Source organism: Medicago sativa, chromosome 5 (genome assembly GCF_051527215.1).
Source record: "Medicago sativa cultivar Bolivia chromosome 5, Bolivia_mono, whole genome shotgun sequence".
In the NCBI taxonomy this organism is placed as follows: Eukaryota; Viridiplantae; Streptophyta; class Magnoliopsida; order Fabales; family Fabaceae; genus Medicago; species Medicago sativa.
In genome coordinates, this window is record NC_140753.1 from 30965647 (window position 1) to 30981428 (window position 15782).

A 15782-nucleotide genomic window follows, 5' to 3' on the forward strand; every position below is an offset into this window, starting at 1 on the left:
CTGTTTCAAATAGATTTCTTCTTCTAGTTCACCATAAAAAAGAAACTTTCACATTCATTTGAAGTACTATCGAATTATAAACAACGACTAAAGGGACTAGTACTCTTATGATTCTAGTGACTATGGTGAATGAATGTCGAAGAAGTTTATTTTTTCTTTGTCTAAAACCTTTGATTACAAGGAGGGCCTTGTATTCATAAACCGTACCATCAGGTTTTAGTTCTTTTTCCCAAAATCCAACTCCAACCGATTACTTTGCAATCATGAGGCAAGTCAACTAAGTGTCATGTTTCATTAGACTTTAGAGAATCCATTTCATCGTTTATTGTTTCTTGCCAAAATTCAACATCCAATGAGGATATATCTTATTTAAGGCTTAATGGATCTTCTTCCAAAGTATAAACCAAGTTCATAATTTATAGCAATTCTAGCTTTCTTACCTCTTCGAGGTTCTATAACATCCCGTACGATGTTCTCATAACTATTTCTGATTACTGAAATATGATCAAATATAGTGCCCCCACTAGTTCTTAATATACAAGGATAATTTAGTTTACCCCACTATTCTTTAATTTACAGGGGTACTTACTTCATAGAAATCGACATCTTGTAATTTTATGACCACTTTAACATTTAGGTCGTAAAACCTATACGCTTCCCTAATTATAGCATACCCAATGAATACATATTCATAGGCTCTACTAGTGAGTTTAACTCTCTTGGGTTTGAAATTCGAATTTATGTCAGATAATCCCAAGTTTAAAATAGGACAAGTTGGATTGTCTTTTCTTCAAAATTTCTTAATTAGAATTTTTGTTCATAGACTTGGGTACTCTAGCATTCAATTTTCTTTAAAGAAATTGAACATATCAAGCATATCAATTTTATTTTTCAAAATTCACAGTCATAAATATGATAAAATATCATTTTATCATTTTAGGTTATGTGTCATCAAGTTCGCACATATCATAATTTATTAAGTTTAGAGATTCAAATTCACTAAACACTGATTTATATGAACTTTTGGTTCATTTATCTTAACTGCAAAAAATAAAATTGTCTAATCATATAACTTTGGAATTAAGTCCAAGTTACTCAAGTTTAAAATTAAACGCTTGTTCACATAATAAGTTTTGATATGTCAAATATTAAAATCACAAAACTTATTAAATATAAGGAGAATTTAATTTTGAACAAATCATCAAAGGCGCAATCTTTTCTCACAAGAATGCATGATACACAAGTCTCTCTTTTAAGTCTGATTCAACTCAGTCTTATTCAGTAGAAATCTGAAATTCAAATTCTTTCTTACTTCATATCTCCAATGCCAACAACTTTAATGGTGTTATAATATTATAACAACACTTTCTTATTTTCAGCAGTAGCATATGTTTTGAACATAGCATAATCATAGCAAATATTGCGTGATGCGCTAATGTTTATCCATCATTCACATAATTCACCAACTGGAATGATTTAACTAGTCATATCAGTGAATTTCTCTTTAGTTATGTTAGGCTACAAAGCAGCACTTGACATGTTCATATAATTGCGGGACATATGACATGGTTTCTCACAATTGCATTAAAAATAAATTGTGAACCAATGTCAATTCTTGATGGTGGCTGCTGATTTTCACTTAGGACCTTTTTGGGGTTCCTATTCTCTTGGCAATTAGAGTTATTTATTCATAATGCGGTTCTGATTTTTAAAAAAAAAAATAAAAAATTCAAACAGATTCAAAGTAGCATAAGTGAATTTTGTTAGTGTTGTTGTTATAACAACAAGCATTTCATCGTTTCAATCGAAAAGATGTATAAGTAATTTCTTCGGTAGACATAGCAGTCGAAACGCCGATCAAGGCCATCCCTGTCCGTTCAGAGAAAGGAGACTTCCTCCAGCTTCCGAGGGTGTGGTCCGAGTCGGAGCTGTGTGACCCTCAGTCGACCCTTTTCTTGGATGATCCTGAGCTGCGAAGATCATCCAGGATCTGGGTCCAGCTGGCCGGAGTAAGGTGATAACTGATGGGGTTATTGCCACTATGAAGACTTTGGAGGTCACTGCTGCCCTGAACAATGCTCCGCTGGAGGGCGAAGTTCGGGTTGATACTCTGGTGCGGGAGAGGGATGCTTTGACCGCCAAGGTTGCCGCTCTTGAGGAGGATCAAAGGAGCAAGAGGTCTGTCGCTGAAGAGCGTGACCACCAACTGGCTTCCTTGAAGGAGCAGTTGTCTGGGGCTCAGACTGCTCTTGAACAAGCAACCGACTCCTCCCGGAAGCTGGCTGAGGAGAAGGCGTCTCTGGAGGAGGCTCTGAAGAAGGCGGACCTTCCTGGGGAGGATGAGGCGGAAGACCTTGCTGTCCTGCGGCGCGCTGGCCTTGTGGACAGGATTGGTAAGCTGGAAGGAAGCTTGGTGGACGTCGTCAAGCTTGGTTTTGAGCTGGCGGTGGCTCAGCTGAAGGTGGTGAACCCGGGTATCGAGCTGAACGTCGAAGGAATTCATCCTCTCAGTGAGGTGGAAGATGGAGTGATCACTCCTCCCCCCGATCCCGCGGAAGCGATGGGCGTGTTGATGAAGCCCAGGCCTGATGAGGCCTTGTAATTAATCTCTTTTTCAACAACCAAATTTGTAATGACATTGTGCGCCCCTAGTGGTTTTAGCACCTTTATAATATAATTGCATTATTCTCAATTACACTTGTATGATTTCCTTTCAAGTATAATGTTTTGAATTTTGAATGCTCGTCGTGCGAGGCTTTTTTATACTGTGTGAAGTATTTGTTGAGAGCTAATTATCTATCTTGTGTGTTTGACAGACTGCAATAATTCGTATGCCCTTAACTGTTCAACTTGCGATGTTGTTTGCTTTTGAATTGCGAAGCTTTTAAGCTGAAGCGTGTTTTGTTGTGGTGGGATGGACTACCCCCCGCAGTCATTATTTCGACGAAGTGACTTAATGACTGGAGAATTTAGCATGCCCGCTTAACTTCTTGCTATTTTGACTTGATGAAATCAAAGCTTTGCTCTTGTCTTCCTAGGTAGTCAGTTACTTTGTTTGGAAAGTTTTACCTTTGCGCAGTTTTGCAAGGAAGAGCTCGGCAGGAAGTTTCTAACTGTTTACGCGGAGTGTTAGTTAGAAGTATCGCACATTCAAGAGATTGTTTATCTGAATGTGTGTCCAAAGTTATGGACGTGTAACAGTGGATGAACGAGAGGATTTTTCTAAGTTCAACTCACTAAGGCGTGAATCACCCATCGCGAGCTGGGGTTCTACCTAACATGTCGGGCAGTGATGTCGCAGCGGTAAGCATACATACTGAGGAGTGAAAGGACTTGTTGTGTAAATTCCTCTCATCCTTTTTCTTTTTGGATTCGGAGTGGCACGACTTTCCTCCTCCGTTTATTTGCTCGTTTTGAGAGCGAAGAGTTCGTTGCATCGAATTGAGTATGTACACTAGAGTGAATTGGCGTTGTTTGCCATCTAAGTGTAATACTTTTTGAGTTTTTCTGCATTCCAAGTCCTTGGAATAGTGTTTTGATGGAGGTCTTCGAGTCCGTAAGCCCCCGTCCCGGTCTTCATCCGGATTCTGAAGGGGTCGTCCCAGTTGGCGGCGAGTTTCCCTTCTTCGGAATCCTTCTGGTTTCGCCGGAGAATGAGGTCGCCTACTTCGAATTCCCTTTTTATGACTTTCTTGCTGTGACGAGCGGCTATTTTTTGTTTTAGCGCTGCTTCTTGCAAGGTCGCTCTGATTCTGACTTCGTCAACGAATTCGAGCTCTTCACGTAGATTCGCCGTGTTGGCTGGGAAGTCAGAGCTGGCATCAGTTCGCCATGTGAGTTCAGTTAGCTCAATGGGTAAAACCGCTTATGTTCCGTACGTGAGTCGAAAAGGTGACTCGCCAGTCGTGGAATGGGGAGTAGTTCTGTAGGCCCAGAGGACCGCGTGTAACTCCTTAGCCCACTGAGTTTTGGCCGTGTCTAGCCTTCTTCGTATCCCCCGTAAAATGACCCTGTTTGCAGCTTCGGCGAGGCCGTTGGCTTGAGGGTGTTCCACGGAGGTGAAGCTTTATTTGATGCCAATATTCCTTAGGTAGTCCTGGAACCTTTGGTTCGTGAACTGTGTACCATTGTCGGATATCACTAATGTTGGTACTCCAAACCTTGCTAGGATGTTCCGTTTGAAGAAGCAGAGTACGTTTTTAGATGTGATCTTGGCCAATGGTTCGGCTTCGATCCATTTGGTTGAATAATCGATTGCGACCACTAGGTACTTTAGTTGTCCATCGGCTTTGGGGAATGGCCCCAAAAGGTCGATGCCCCACCATGCGAAAGGCCAAGGGGAAACCAAGGATGTTAGCTCAGCAGGGGGTTCTAGGTGCATGTCCCCGTGTTGCTGGCACTTATCGCAGAGGTTTACGTAATCTTGGGCGTCTTTTAACATGGTGGGCCTTCAGTGCCTTCAGTGCCTTTCTAGATTCATAATGAATGTCGAACTCGGATAGTTCGAGTGACCATTTCATCATCCGACCGGCTACATCTGGGCGACCCAAGATTTGTCTGATGGGTTGGTCCGTCCGGACTATCGTTGTATGTGCTAGGAAGTACTGCCTCAATCTTCTGGCTGCGGTGAGGAGCGCGAGAGCCACCTTTTCAATTCTCTGGTACCTTGTTTCAGGTCCCAACAATGCTTTGCTGGTGAAGTATACCGGTTTCTGCCCTTCCGTTGTTTCTCAGATGAGGACGGCGCTTACCGCGTCAGAAGAAACAGAGAGGTATAGGTATAGTATTTCACCTTGATCAGGTTGTGACAGCACTGGTGGAGCAGAGAGTCTTTCTCTGAGTTGCTTCAAGGCGGTTTCGCACTCGTCCGTCCATTCGAACTTCGTTTCTTTCCTCAAGAGCTTAAAGAAAGGAACTGCGTGTTGAGCGGATTTGGCCACGAACCTAGAGAGCGCAGTCAGCATTCCGTTGAGCGTTTGGATGCATTTTTTGGAATGGGGTGTTGGAAGCTCAGTAAATGCGCGGCATTTATCTAGGTTCGCTTCAATTCCTCTTTCTGTCAGATAGAAACCAAGGAACTTACCCGCTTGGACCCCAAAGGTGCATTTTTCTGGGTTGAGTCGCATGTTGTACTTCCGAGTTTGTTCGAACACTCTTCTGAGATGGGCGGCATGATCCACCTCTTGTTGGGATTTTACGATCATGTCGTCCATGTAAACTTCGAGAATGTCGCCCAGAAGTGTCTTGTCATAGACTCTGTTCATCATACGTTGATAAGTAGCCCCCGCGTTTCGTAGACCGAAGGGCATTACATTGTAGTAATAGTTCCCTGATTCGGTCATTAAGGCTGTTTCCATTTTATCTTCTTCAGCCATGGATATTTGATTGTACCGAGAATAGTCGTCCATGAAGGATAAAAGTTTATAGCCGGAGGAATTATCTATGAGTTTATCGACGTTAGGAAGAGGATATGCGTCTTTAGGGCAGGCCCTATTGAGATCGGTATAGTCAACACACATACGCCATTTTCCGTTAGATTTCTTGACAAGTACAACATTGGAGAGCGAGGTAGTATATTTGGCCTCGGAAATAAAATTTGCCTCAAGGAGGTCTTTTACATCTTTTTCTGCAGCCTCTGACTTTTCGGGAGACTGCTTCCTACGTCGCTGGGTTACAACTCTAACTCCGAGATCTACTGTCAGCTGGTGACGGGCGACGCTAGGGTCGATTCCGGGCATATCAGTCGCGCTCCATGCGAATAGGTCGGCGTTCTCCCTATGGAAGACGATCAGCTGGCTCTTGACAAGTTCAGGGAGATCCTTGCCAATTTTAAAGTTCTTCGAGGGGTCGCTTCCAAAGGGGACCAGCTCGAATTCACCATCAGGAACACGTCTAAGAAGTTTCGCGTTGAGCGAATCCTTCTTTTCTCGCTTTTGTTCCTTCAGGTCCTCCTTGGTGAACCTGGGGTCAAGCTCGACCAAGTTGGCGTCCAGAGTACTCGCAGCGGCTTTCCCTTTGTCCTCAGCAGGTTTGTTGGAATGGGAAACCGAGTTCTGAGATCTGCTGGCTTGGAGGAAACATCTTCTTGCAGCTTCGATGTCTCCGTTAAGGGAGACGATGATGCCATCTTTCGCATGGTATTTCAACTTCAGATGAGCGGTTGAACATGCGGCCCCCAGCTGGGCAAGCCCAGTTCTCCCTATGATGCAATTGTAGAGAGAAGGGCAGTCAATCACCAAGAATGGGATCTTTATCGTTTTCTTGGCTTCTCCCTCGCCGAAGCTGACCAGTAGCTCTACGCACCCCCATGGTTGAGTAGATGAGCCGTTGAAGCCGTAGAGTTCGTCCCCAACGTAGGGAGAAAGGTTTTTCTCCGTTAGTTGGAGAGTTTTGAACAGCCTGGTGTACATGATGTCGCAGGAGGCCCCTGTGTCTATCAGGACTCGTCGGACATCTGCGTTGGCCATCGATGCCCGTACGAGGGGGCCATTGCATTGACGCTCATGAGCTCTTCAAATTTGTTCTTCATGCTGCCCAAGGAGATGTTCAGTGTTCCTCCGGTGATGATGTTGGCAGTAGGGAACTGCTCCCAGGTGCATGAATAAGGGGTGATTTCCACGTCGTCAGGGAAATCACCGAGGTGTTCCACGGACATTGCGATGGTCCTTCCGTGCTCAGAGCCGTCACCGATGAGCTCGACGGCTCTCTTTTCTGTTTCCAGATTTTTCACGTACTGCTTGAGCCGACCCCTCTGGATGAGGAGTTCATTGGCATCCTTCAGGTGGACGCAGTCATCAGTGGTGTGTCTGTGGCATTTGTGGAACCGACAATATTTTGTTTTGTCGATCCCCTTCCTCTCTTGAGATGGAGCTTTTGGCGGTTTGATGTCGACTTCTGCTAGATCGGCTACAGCGATCTCAGCGAGGATTTTCTCACTTGACATGGCCAATGGAGTGTACTCAGAGAAGTGGCCGCTGGGCCTCTTGCTTTCCCGAGCAGCTGTGCCTTTCTTCCTTTTCTCGTGGAAGGGCTTTTTGGAGGATTCATCCACAGGTTCCTCCTTCCTAACCTTTTTGAGGTTTTCCGCGTACAAGGCCTCCTTATAGGCAATGTAGATCTCGGCAATCGCTAGGAACTCGTTGAGAGTCCTTGGGCGATCTAAGAGGACGGCTTTCTTCACGTCTGTCTCTTCCCGCAGGCCTTTGGCGATGAGGTACAACTTCATTGTCTCGTTGGCACCTCTGACCTGGACAAATTCTTTGTTGAACCTCTCGATGTAGTCTCAGAGGGGTTCGTTCCTTCCTTGGACGATGGCTTCGAGGGAAGCCACCGTTTTTGGCTGCGTCCGTGATACAGTGAATTGGGTTGTGAACTCGTTGCAGAGGTCGTTTCATCAGTCGATGGAGTTTCTCCTCAAGTTCTTGAACCATGTGACCGCTCCTCGTCTCAGCGTGGGGACGAAGAGCTTACATTTGACGGCGCCTCGCACCGACCTGTAAGTGAAAACTGCTTCAATGTTCTCGATGTGCTTATCTGGATCGGTCGTCCCGTCGTATGAGTCCATTTGCGGAGGTTTCTCCAGTCCTCGAGGAATAGGAGCTTCTCGGATGCGTCGCGTGAACGGACCGTAAGCGTTACGATCGTAGCAGGTATCACGAGTGTCCTCAAAATCGGAAGGAGACCAAGAGCCTCGGCCTCGCCTAGGCGGGCATCTTCGCGGGGGAGATCTCCTTGGGGGAGATCGTCTTGGTGGTGATCGCCTTGGAGGAGATCGTCTTGGTGATCTCCTTGATGACCTCCTGGTGTAGCTCGGAGATCTGATGCTTACGAAGCGTCGATGGGATCTAGAGCGGGGCCTGTGAGGGCTCGTTCCCCTTCTGCTAGGTGTTAGGGAAGGAGTTCGCCTGGTGGGCACGATGTGTCGCGCCTGCTCTAGATCCATCAGGCGTCGGTTCTGTTCCTCGATTAACGACGTTTGTCGTTGAACCGTGCGGATCAGGTTGCCGACGAGGATGCTGGTTGGCGTGGCGTCCTCGGGTGTCTCCGTAGGTCACAGGGGACCTTGTAAAGGCCTTTGCTGGAGAGGAATAACATGGGTTGGTTCCTCCCTGTTTGTTTCCACAGGTGAAGGTGAAGACGTCATGCCGTCCTGTGGAAGGACGTGCACTTCACTTCGCAACTGGGAATGAGCACCATTGGTAGTCATGGTAGTTTTTTTATGGAAAGCTTTGGTTTTGAAGGATATAAAAACGGGGAAGCTTATAGATTTCCCACAGACGGCGCCACTGATCGTACCTGACCAGAAGATGACTGTCGGTGCTCTGGGTACGGTGGTAGAATGTACTGGAATGCTTGTTGGAGAGGATGGGGGTGTGTACCTGCAGGCACTCCGACGCTCAAGTCAGTAGAGATTCAGAGAGTGAGGGTTTAAGAGGAAGAAAGAGTTCTACCTTGGGGACTGCATTGAGTCCCCTATTTATAGAGGTGGAGGACTGCAGAGCCGTTGTGGTGGCACACTTGGTCCTGGTGGTTACGAAATCGTGGGAAGTGTAACCGCCAGGGAGTTTATTGCGGGAACGTGCAGAATGTGCAAAGAGACGTTGGAGTTCTTTGAACCGGTCTCGTTTGCTTCGTGCACCCCCTCGCGGTGAGGAGGTATGTTGCGAGCAATGTTTGCCAAACGTAGAGTTTAGGCTTTTGGAGACATTGGACCTAAGTTAATGGGCCAAAAATCTTTTGGGCCGGTCCAGAACACTCTTCAATCTTGTTTAATGATTCTACGTAATTTTATCTTAAGTATGTAAATGTAAACTCAGTTTCAGTAGGTTATGTAAACTAAGTTTACATGAACCTATTTAAACTGAATTTAAGTTAACCTCAACAATGTAAATTAACGTTTAACGCAACCATCAAATAATTATGTCGTTGTACGGTGCATAAAATACCAAACATGAACCTTCCATCAAATCACTTACTTATATGCAATCGAGTATGGATGAAATATGTTTTGATTTACTCTTCAATCTTCTATAAAGATTGATTGAACATCCATGGTTGTTTGTGGGTGAAAGAGGGTGAAAATTTAGAGTGACAATGAATTTTTTTTTTTTTGAAAGGAAAGTGACCATGAATGAAATTAAGGTTTTAAGAATTTTTTATAAAAGGAAAATTTTGGTATTATTGTAAACTTTTAAATAAATTTGGGTGTAACCATAAATGCTTGGGGTGTGAATAGAAAAGCTCATACTATTATTATATAAAATAATTAGTAAATTGTTTTTTTAAATCACTTTCATACAGATATTCTTTTTATTTCCTCTAAAAAAACGAAAATATTCGAAATGCGTTGATTTTCAAAAAATGAGATAATTTTGACTCATATTATCTTTTTTTCCTAGACTTAGGCCTATTTAAAATGGATGAATGATAATTCAAACAAACACATAAATTGGGGAAATACTTAGTTCGCACAACCCTAAATCAAAAATATTTGGATGTGCACACTCAAATGAAAAAATAAAATGTTTTTGCTTGACTTACCCCTATTTAAAATGGATTGAATGATGATCCAAACATACTCATCAATTGGGGAAATAGTTAGTTGGCACAACCCTAAATCAAAAAAAAAAAAAAAATTGGCTTTCGTACCAGTTTCTGACCCACCAAAGGTGAGCGACTAATCCGGCTCGTGCGTAGAGGCATGTGCACTGGCCAAGCGTTGTTTCCCCCAGGAATCGAACCCGGTATTCCCCAGGTACGTCCTTGGAATGAGCTCCTTGCCACTGGAGCCCAAACAATTTGGTTAAATCAAAAATATTTGAATGTGCAAACACAAATGAAAAAATTAAATGCTTTTGCTTGACTTACCCCTATTTATATTGGATAAAATGGATTGAAAGATAATCCAAACAAACTCATCAATCGGGGGAATACTTAGTTGGCAGAACCCAAAATAAAAAATATTTGGATGTGCACACACAAATAAAAAAATTAAAAGAAAATAACTTTTTTTTTCAAATTGCTTAGTGGTTAGAGTCACACACTTCAACCCGTTAAAAAAAATCACACACTTTAAATATGGAGAAGTGATAAATTCAAGATTTCAACTTAAATTCTGCACATAATGTTATTGATAGCTACCAATTGAGATACACTTATGGGAAAGAGAAAAATAATTTATTCACATAATTTAAAATCATTTTTCTTTTAATTTTTTCATTTGTATGTGTGCCCACCCATGCAAGAGTTGCTCCATCAATTCATAAGGATCAAAATCATCTTCTTTTTTTCCTACCTTATTAATGAACCAAGATCATGACATCCTCTTATATGAAACATATTTCGTTTCGATCAAATGCACCACAAATAGATATCCAAATTATATGAAACACATTCCTATCATTCTTCTCTTTGCATACCCTATCAAAGAGTAAAAAATTATCAACCAATTCGCCTCCCCGTTATGTTGTGATCTAACCCATCCAATTAAAAATGTGCTCTCAAATTATTCTTGACTTTAAAGAGCTTGCAAATAAGTGACATGGAGTTTTGATTCCTTTAACACACAAGTTCAAAGTGTCCTCAATAAGCTCACAACACAAAAGGCGCCATCCTCGAGAATGAACACTGAAACAAGTACATGACACCTTCGAGGCAGTAATGACTTAGGGGCAACTGTTCCAAACCGGCATAAAGTCCAATAAAGCCACACAACACTCCTCACACGTAAAAGCACTGCTAAGGTGCATACTAAGCCATGTGCATGTCATTGCACAAGAGGACGTCATAACTAATTTTGAACATTCATATCATCTCTAATGGACATCAGGATTCGCACCGCAAAACTCGAAGATCGTTAACGCTCTCCACGGCTATATAAACGTGACCTAGTGTCATGCCCAAATACCCTTTTTCATTCTCACATTTTCGCACACTTTTTCAACCTCTTTCACATACTGACTTGAGCGTTGGAGTGTCGTTAATGTGTCTGCAGACATCATTCTTTTCCAGTGATCGAAGATTGTTTCACCTTCACCAAAACACCGTGAGCAACCGCAACAACAACCACCGGTCTCGAGCTTCACCACAACATACCATCTAATCTTATAAAGTGTAATTATATATAAAATGTAATTAGGGATATATTGGTAAGAAATAATTAAAATAGTCGAAAATTTGGAAGAATCTTATAGATAGAGACAAAAAATTAAAAATATCTTATACTTTTTTTTTTAAAGAATAAAATATCTTATACTTTTTTTTAACTAAAAAAATATTTTATACTTATGAATGAAGGTAGACGTTAATTACATACAAACCAATAACTTTTATATTAAAAAAAAATGTAAGGCTATTATAAATAGGTACAAAAACAACCTACATGGGATGGGATGATTATATATGTCAAACAAAAAACATGTCAGAGAGCTCTATCTGTCTTAAATTATAAGTCGTTTTACAATACTAATTAAATATTAATGTTAACTTTTCTTATTATAATATTAACTACTTGTTAGTCTCTTCTTTTTAAATATGTTGCTGGTAATTTAAGAAACGATTAGTCACAAAAAGAAAGAAGAGAGAAGACTCGGAAGTGGACCCCTTGAGGGAAACAATTTATAAACAGCACGAAATTTGAAAGATAGAAACTCACACCAACTAATTTTAATTGAAATTTTTTCATGCACATGATTTTTCTTTTATTGTTTAATTATTTCGTAAGTTGCTAAACTACTTGGGAATTTTTAAAAAGATCTCTAACTTAAAAAATTATAATTAGATCCCAAAACTAAAACATTTTTTATAATTAGGAAATTTTATTACATTATTGCTAATCAATCGTTAGTTAAATAACAACGGAATAATTACAAAAAATTGATAAGATGAGAGACTTGATTACAACATTTATAATTTAACCCTTCAAAAAAAAAAAACATTTTGTAGTGAAACTATTAGAATAAGAATAAGAATAAAGAGAGTAGAGAAGGAGAGAGAAAACGAGAGAAGAAAGATGGTTCTATTATTCACTTTTGGTGCACAATATGTTACATGTGGTCTCTATTTATAGAGAAATACAATGATATGATTGAGTTAAGTACTTAAGGGATAAGTACAAATAGGTGTGACTTAAAGGATGGTTTGAACCCCGGACTTTGCATATATTATGCATTGTCCATACCAACTGAGTTAAGCTCACGAGTACCCAAAAATGTGAAATATTACATTAAAAATCTACTCCACATACTTACGACTAAATTATCATTCCTACTATTTTTCTTTCAAAAAAATCATTTTTTTTTTTACTATTTTAGAACCTATATCAACTAAAGGTTAATTTTAGAAATTTATTTATAAACAAACATTTTACATGTGTTTATTACATGTGTTTTTAAAAAATAGAAATTCAAAAAATCGGTCTTTTTCTAGGGAGTTTGGTTGTCCAGTTGAAGCTTGTATTATTTTTTGCAACAAATGAAGCTTGCCTGATTAAAAAGAAGGGAAAAAAAAAGGGCATGAAGCACTCACATTCATATTAAATAGATATAACCATTTAAATCAACGTTCAAATTGAAAAAGCCATGAAGCAGACACCTTCCAATTAAATAAATATACATAACTTTTTTCAAATTAAAAACAAAAACCTTGCCTCCCCTAAAAAAAAACCTTGCCTAACGTGTGAACAGTTTTAAATTTTTATTAATATTTTCTTTAAAGGATATTTGAGAGTTTTATACTCTAGAGTTATATATTTTGTAATAATTAGAATCAACTTTTTGTAAAATCATTAGCTACAAATATTAAAAAGAATATTGAAAATTTATATTAAAAATGTAAATTTCGTATATATCCACTCATTTAAGTAGTTGTTTTAAAAAAATAAAAGATTTGGGCTATTGGTTAAAAGTAACTAAAAGTAACATTTCTAACTCACGGGTTCATATGTGGAAGAATTATCATATATACTATCATGTAAAGAATCCTAAAAATTGTGTCTTCTAATTATTAGAGATTTTTGAAATTTTAATTCAGGTAAGAGAAATGAGAAATCCAATTGAGTTGGTTTAGTGGTTCACTTGGGATCGTAGAGTGTACTCATCTTAAGGTTAGGTTCGATTTTCTCTTGGTACCATTTTCAGTGGACAAGTCCATACAAAACTTTGTTCTAACTTTAAAATGGATGATCCATTTTTTCAAAAAAAAAGGTAAGAGAAATGATAGAAACACTTTATTTCTAACACTCATTTTTTATTGGGTGAAGTTCATGTGGATCTTACCACTTTATATATGATCCATTTTTAAAGTGTGTGACTCACATCGTTTCATCCAATAAGAAAATTTGTCTTAGAAAGTTTGGTTGGATATCTATGAAGTTTGGTTGGTGATCTATCCAGGGACAAAATTAGGATTGACGTGATCTCGATGCCCGTGCTGATGACGATTTGGTACAGTGAATATGGAAGAGCTTTGGTATGCTGGAGGTTATTCGCCAACAATGGGAAGGAACCTGCAAAACAGGTAACTACTCAAACGCCTAAGTCAATAACTGAACTCTCAAGAGAAAAACGTGTAAAAATGCGTGTAAATGTCATCGTGTATAATTGTGGCAGTGGAGCCACGCTTACATAAACGAGTTCAACGTAACTGCTTTCATGAAATCTGACAAAGAACGCATGAGTCAATTAGAGACCGGTTCAACTATTTGGATTAGCCCGATGCGGTGCTCCTTGCAATAGGGCACACATGTAACAAGTTGTTGGATATATACCTCACATCCAACAATGTCATATTTTTGTATTCAAATATAATTAAAAAAAATTGTCTATGAAAAATTGGTATCCAACCAAAATCTATGAATATAACTTATTGAAAATGAAAATTAACATCGTACTCGTGAACTTGAAACGTGTGTATAGGTCAGCAAATGCACATTAGGTGGCACACCTACCTGTTTTTTCTTTTAAAAAAGTATATAGGTGGCATGGCAATTTCACCCATCGATGATTGAACCACAAAGCTTTTTCCCCACTTTTATATAAATCTCACAAATCACCAACTCATATTCCCTCTCACACCCAAAACTCCACTACCCAAAAATCAACACAAACCTTTTTTTCTCTTACAATGGCTGCCACACAAAAAGAACCAGAAGAAGAAACACACATTGAAATCGATGTTTTAGAAGCCATATTCTCCCTCGTACCACTCATCGAACTAGTTCCTGCTTGTCATGTCTCAAAGGTTTGGAACCGTGCTGTTTTCTCCTCACTCACACACCTCAAACAAATCAAACCATATGGCTCATAATTCTCACACAAACCACACGCGCTTCACGCGTGGTTACCGAACATGCTTACGATCCTCGCTCTCATGCATGGCTTCAGATTAAGCACCAACCGTTGATCACCAAATCTGGTGAATTCCCCACCGTTAGATCATCTCATTCGACTTTACTCTACACGTTAACCCCATCGGAGTTCACTTTTTCCATTGATGCACTTCATCTTGAGTGGCACCATGCACCTTCACCGTGCGTGTGGCGCACGGACCCTATAGTAGCGCGCGTTGGAAATCATGTGGTTGTAGCTGGTGGCGCGTGTGAGTTCGAGGATGATCCTCTTGCTGTAGAGATGTATGACATGGAGAGTCGTGATTGGGTCAGATGTCAATCAATGCCGGAAAAGATGAAGAATACTTCAGCATCCACGTGGCAATCGGTTTCAGTCGTCGGAGAAACTATGCTTGTGACGGAGAAAGATTCCGGCGTCACATACTCTTTCAATACTATTGCAATGAAATGGGAAGGACCTTACTATCTTCGTCCTGAACAAAGTGTATTCTACTGTGTCACCGGAACTTTATCGGAGAAGTTGCTGGTGGTTGGATTGGTGGGTGAAGCTGGGAATGTCAGAGAGGTGAAGCTGTGGGAGGTTAAGGATGGATTAGTTTCGGGAATGAAAGAAATCGGTTCGATGCCGAAGGAGATGGTGGAGAAGTTGAAAGGTGATTCAGAGTTTGGTTCAGTTGAAGTGATTTGGGTTGGGGATTTTGTTTACTTGCGGAACACGTTAGTACTAGAGGAGCTTGCTGTATGTGAGGTTATGAATGGAAGTTTGTGTGAGTGGAGGAGTGTGAGAAACGTGGCGGTGGACGGCGGAACGAGGATGGTATTTTACGGCGGTGATGTGTGCATGGAAGATTTGCAGAAAGCTGTGTTGTCGGAGAAACGTAAATTTTGCATGAAATAAGTGTGAATGAATAGGTTGCAATAAATTGAATTTTAGATTATCAGTCATGCAAATAATATTGTTTCATGAACATGTTAATTTTTTGTTATTAATGTAATTAATTGCTTCTTTCTAATTTTATTATCTAATTGATAAGGAAAACTTGTGCATCACTTTTTCAAGTTATTATTTTTTATCTTGCGTTCATATGATCATGGGAATACAGTTAATCAGGATAAATAAGCAAAATCACCACTTATAATTGATAGCTCTATTGACGATGATATATAGAAGTTGGGGTTTGAATTTCAAATTTTGGAATTCTTCATACTTATACCGTGTGAACCTAGCCACATCACACTACTTGATAAAACAAATAATCAATTAATTCCCTCTACTTAACAGAATTAGTTCACATTTGCTTATATATAAATCAAACAAATGTATGCTCTTTTCTTCTTATATTCACATAAAATATACTAATCTAAACCATACTTATGATTTTATTTGTGAAGAGAAAAGAAAGGAAAATTTATTGATAGTAAAGAGAAGTACAAG

The 15782-nt window shown here is 40.2% G+C and overlaps 2 protein-coding genes and 1 pseudogene across 2 annotated transcripts; 2 read left to right on the forward strand and 1 right to left on the reverse strand.

Moving 5' to 3' along the window:
* The first annotated feature begins 2041 nt into the window (after nucleotides 1-2041).
* On the forward strand, nucleotides 2042-2602 carry LOC146921731 (uncharacterized). Its single transcript, XM_085711372.1, has one exon. It carries the CDS (start codon nucleotides 2042-2044, stop codon nucleotides 2600-2602), a length of 561 nt encoding a protein of 186 aa, XP_085567498.1.
* Nucleotides 2603-4730: 2128 nt separating this feature from the next.
* LOC146921732 (uncharacterized) lies at nucleotides 4731-6410 on the reverse strand. Its single transcript, XM_085711373.1, has 2 exons — nucleotides 5641-6410; nucleotides 4731-5490 (listed from the first exon to the last, which is right to left on the reverse strand). Exons 1-2 carry the CDS (start codon nucleotides 6408-6410, stop codon nucleotides 4731-4733), a joined length of 1530 nt encoding a protein of 509 aa, XP_085567499.1.
* Nucleotides 6411-14008: 7598 nt separating this feature from the next.
* On the forward strand, nucleotides 14009-15360 carry LOC146921733 (F-box/kelch-repeat protein At1g23390 pseudogene; annotated as a pseudogene).
* The last annotated feature ends 422 nt before the right edge of the window (nucleotides 15361-15782 follow it).